Source organism: Sinocyclocheilus anshuiensis, unplaced genomic scaffold, assembly GCF_001515605.1.
Source record: "Sinocyclocheilus anshuiensis isolate Anshui unplaced genomic scaffold, SAMN03320099.WGS_v1.1 scaffold963, whole genome shotgun sequence".
Classification (NCBI taxonomy): Eukaryota; Metazoa; Chordata; class Actinopteri; order Cypriniformes; family Cyprinidae; genus Sinocyclocheilus; species Sinocyclocheilus anshuiensis.
The window spans coordinates 761,925-766,623 of record NW_015544183.1 but is presented as its reverse complement, the minus strand read 5'-3'; the positions used below and the strand labels follow the sequence as shown (position 1 = coordinate 766,623).

The 4,699-nt window shown below is 36.3% G+C and overlaps 1 protein-coding gene across 1 annotated transcript in view; it reads left to right on the top strand.

Annotated features, from left to right (window-relative positions):
• LOC107696374 (serine/threonine-protein phosphatase 2A 56 kDa regulatory subunit delta isoform-like) overlaps positions 1-4,699 on the top strand; it is a gene marked incomplete at its 5' end in the record, with an annotated part of 40,091 nt that overhangs the window by 23,901 nt on the left and 11,491 nt on the right. Inside the window, 2 exons of the mRNA XM_016496674.1 lie at positions 420-530; positions 1,229-1,321. Of these exons, the coding sequence (XP_016352160.1) occupies positions 420-530; positions 1,229-1,321 (204 nt within the window). The remainder of the gene's footprint in view (positions 1-419; positions 531-1,228; positions 1,322-4,699) is intronic.

Sequence of the window (4,699 nt, the reverse complement as noted above, 5' to 3'; positions counted from 1 at the left end):
CCCCCCCCCCCCCAATAGAAAGTGAAGCAATTAAACGGGTTCAAAAAATATTATAATTTGTGTAACAATATTCCAGTGTAGCAATAATATTTATTTTGAGTCAAATTTAAATAATTAATAGAACAGAAAAGCCTCTGTAATAAAGACAGATTCACACATAATAATATTAATAATAATAATAATACTCACTTGGTCCTAATATTACTTGGTATCGTGATAGAAAAAAGGTATTGTGAGAACTCTTCTATGTGTTAGTTTTTACCTGTACATTTTTTTTCTCTAAGGTCTCTTAATGCCTGTTGCTTTATGATGTACCAAATAGAAATATTATATTGGTTTGTTACAGTACTTCTAGTATATTCCTAGAATGGATAGTTTCTCTGTTCATATAATGACAGATAATGTGTATTTCTTTCCAGTTTTCTGTAAACTTGTTCAGGACTCTGCCGCCCTCTTCCAACCCCACGGGAGCAGAGTTTGACCCCGAAGAGGACGAACCCACTCTAGAGGCAGCTTGGCCTCACCTGCAGGTGTGTGTGCAGCTTCATATTATCAACACTCATTTTCTTGTTTTCTTTTGAAATGTCATTTATCCAACTCTTCAGTGAATGTTGCTGGATGTCCTTGGTGTTTTCCTTTTCATATGCCTGTTTATGTTATTATATTATGAAGATTTTGGCCTTAAACTGCTTTGCAAGCCATGAGGATACAAAACTATATTGCTCTGTTCTACAGCCTCCATTGGCAGAAGTTTACATTTTTTAATTTGGCCAAATCCAATGGCAGCATCACATTTGTCCTTTGTGGTGAATCTCAGGGAAAAATAAATCCAAATATTGAATATAAAAATATCATTCAATACTGAAATATGTATTTTGGAGATAAAAAGATCAAATTCAAATTCGACTTTTCTGTATTTGTTGTTACCTTTAGCACCATGCTAAAGTCATAGTCAAAAAGAGTGCTATTTGTGTAGGTCACAGAGTTGCTGCCTTTATAGAGCATTGCAGTCAGTTCTGAGGTTCCCTGCCAGTGAGGTTGCAGCGAAGCAGTTCACTAGGTTTTGGAACAACTTCTGTCTCAAATGATTAAAAAGCCTATTTGTTCAGGAACTGACAGCATTTATTGTTTTGGTGGCAAAGAGGACCAGACAGATACATTAATCATGTATTAGTGTTGAGCTTTATTACTATCTCTCCTCCTCAACCCCTCTTTCTCCTTTCCTCAGCTGGTGTATGAATTCTTTTTAAGATTCCTGGAGTCACCTGACTTTCAGCCCAACATTGCCAAAAAATACATCGACCAAAAGTTTGTAATGTCGGTGAGTGCACTTTCTTCTGACCTATAGCTGCAACAGTTTGTCCTCACCAGCACACCATCAGAGGAAGCTACACACTCCCTCTGCTGTGAGTACCAGTGAGGAAACTGAGGCCAGCTGCTGTTACAAGTTTACAAGCATGTTGCAGTGCAGAGATCAGCACTTGCCTGTGTAGACTACTAAGTCAAGTTTAAAGCAAGAGTATTATCACCATGCCAGCATCACTTTGTGCACTTTGAAAGGATTTTTTTGTTGGTGGTGGTGTTTTACATGAACTGATGGTGAGACTGATATCTAGAGAGCAGGATTTTGGGCCTAGAATTTTATTGGCCTAGAATCATTCCATGAGTGTTATAGTGTTGTCACGGTACCAAAATGTCAGTATTCGGTACCAATACCAGTGAAAATCCACGGTTCTCGGTACCAATTTCGATACCAAAGCAAAACACAAAAATATACTAATTAAAAAACTTTTTTTAAAATAAATAATTCAAACAAAAATAAAATGTACAAAAATCAATGCCATTCTTTATACTTATTTAAAATTGTGTTTCAAGTTTTCCCGCAAGTAATGCAATTATGAAAAAAGTAAACAAGTTTCACATAAAACTGAGTGTCCCACTTCAGGTCCTGAGAGATGGTGGTGCCCAGGAACCAACCCTGAGGGGTGCCAGTGCTGGTGGTGCGGTTGTTGTTTGTTGTTCACAAAGTGTAAAAAAAAAAATAGATGAGGAAAACTAGGATGCCGGGTGTATTCAAAGCGCCGCCATTACTGTCTAGAGTGCGTGGAGTGGTGCGCTGTGATTGGTTGTTACTGTTTATAGTGTGTGGAATGGGGCGCTGTGCTAAAAATGGACTTTTCAACACCGACAAGATACAATACTGATTTTGGCGGAAACTCAATTTTTTTTTTTAAATGGCGTTTAACGCGTTTTGGAACCAAACTCTTCATATATTTTAAGTCAAGTGCATATCAAATAGATGGAAACTGTAGTATTAAAAACACTTTACAATAAGATTCCATTTGTTAGATAACATGACCTATCAATAAACAATAGTTGTATAGCAATTATTCTTCTTAGGGTTCATTTCAAAATTTACTAATGCATAAAATCAGTTATCCAGCCAAGAATAACAACTAACCAACTAGCTATAAAAAAGCCCAGAACTGCTTTTCTGATGGACTGATATGACATAAACACTGTTAACCATTTGTACATTCTCTGACACGCATATTTTAGATTCACAATTCATTTAAAAGCTTCTGCTGTGTAAAAATAGTAAATACCATTATGTCCTCCTGTTTTTTTACACTAAAAGTTATAGGAGCATTAAATAGTTAATAAAGAAACTTCATTCTAATGCTCATTATTTTAGCATTAGTTGGCGATGTTTATTTCAATCCGACATTCAAATTAAAATATGGAATAATATTCATAACAGAAGATCGAAATATAAAAAATTTAATTGAAACTTACCTGCTTGAACACTTTCATTTGCTCTGGGCGTCGGTCTTTAAAGTGTTTTGTTAGTTTGATGTGTTTCCTCCTTTTGAGATCGCCATGTCTCAGTGCTTTTATGAAGAGAACGCATCTGCGCACCTTTCGGATAGCGCATCAAGAACCGGGTTGACCGGGTACTCGGTACCACCGAAGTACCGGGTCTTTTGACAACACTAGAGTGTTATATGGAGTCCAACTCACTAGGTATGTTTACATGCAATTAGTTTTGGAATGAATCCAATCCAGTTTCAGATTCTGAAAGTTCTGTTTATATGAACCCTAAACATTGCTGTCTGATTCACATATTTGTTTGCACATGCATTAAATGTATTCTGATATCTTCAGTACCCATTTGCTGCGTTCGGAACCAGAGAAGGCCGCTTTGATAATGTCACCGGAGCTATCATGAGTTCAGTTATTGTTTTTGCCACATCTAAGTGCCTGTTTACACCTGGAGACTTAATGTGTTTTTACTGATTGGACCGCTATCTGATGTGTTAAAATGGTTCCATTTACATGTGGCCACACAAAAATGTGTCTCTGCAAATCAAATATAAATCTGATCTTTAATTTGTGTGCTATATGCAAATTTAACCGAGTTCACATCAATGAAAGCAAAAGGTATTTTATTTTATTAATCATCAGCTAAGCTCAAGATCAAAGACCACAATAGGAGAGAGCAAAAAGAATGTCCTCTGAAAAAGAAAGCATTTTGGAAGGCATTTATTCCTGGTCTTTTCATGATCAGATAGCTGTCTGATCAGAAAAATGTGTGAAGTGACCAGGTGTAAACAGGCCCAGACATTCAGAAGAGCTTTTTAGCAAATATTTAGTTAGGCCTGGGCGATAAAACGGTATCGATATTTATCGACTGTACACCTTCATCGATAACGATATAAAAAATGTTCGATATAGCGCACGATATAGGCACGTACTATGAGTGATGCAGACAGCTCACACAAACACGAACACATGCTGAATTGAGTGCTGTGCCTGCCGGTGATGAGGAGATTGTGAATAAAAATATTAATATTAGTCGAATTTAAAATATTTGCATTTGAATGCAAAAATGGTACAATCGAATGTTTGTCATGTGCGTCAGGGAGCATCATCAGTAGTGCGCGAGATGCGGTGATGACGAGGTAAGTGACGTTGCATTTTAATGTTTTGTTAGTAGGGATGCACCGATACCCCTTTTTCCAGTACTCGCCCGATACCGATACTTTTATTTTTGGTACTTGCCGATACCGAGTACCGATACCTATATTTTATTGCATTTGTACATTTTTTTAAATATTGGGTACAGAAACCAAAAGAGTATGTATAATGTTAGTTGGTTAACTTCATTTATCAAATAGATACAGTCAAACCACCTTCACCTTCAACATTTCTCACATTATCACAGTTTATTCGCTATAGTTTAGAAAATGGTAATAAAATATAACAAGAACTCAGTTAAATTGAGTCAGAAAAATTCAGCTTGATAATGTTAGATAACTTTGATAGAAAGGTAATGGATTACAATCAACCAAAAATTAGACAGCTGTTAGTATGACAGTATTTACACAACTATCAATACTTTGTCGGGTGACCCTTAGCCATAATGACAGCATATAGTCTCCTGGGCATGCTGTCACCCAGCTTCATGCAAACCTGAACTTCATTTTTTTTCCCCCCAGACTCTGTCTGAATACTTTTTGGTCCCAAATTTGTATCTGTTTTACACTGGTAGTCCACTATATTAAGAAATTTTGGGTATAATTTGTCACAGTTTACTTTATTTTGCTATCCTCACTTACATAAATGAACTATAGTGTCCTGCACCCACTAGTAAAAAAATATCAAAAATTATATCTGGTCTCTGAATCATTTTTGGTTT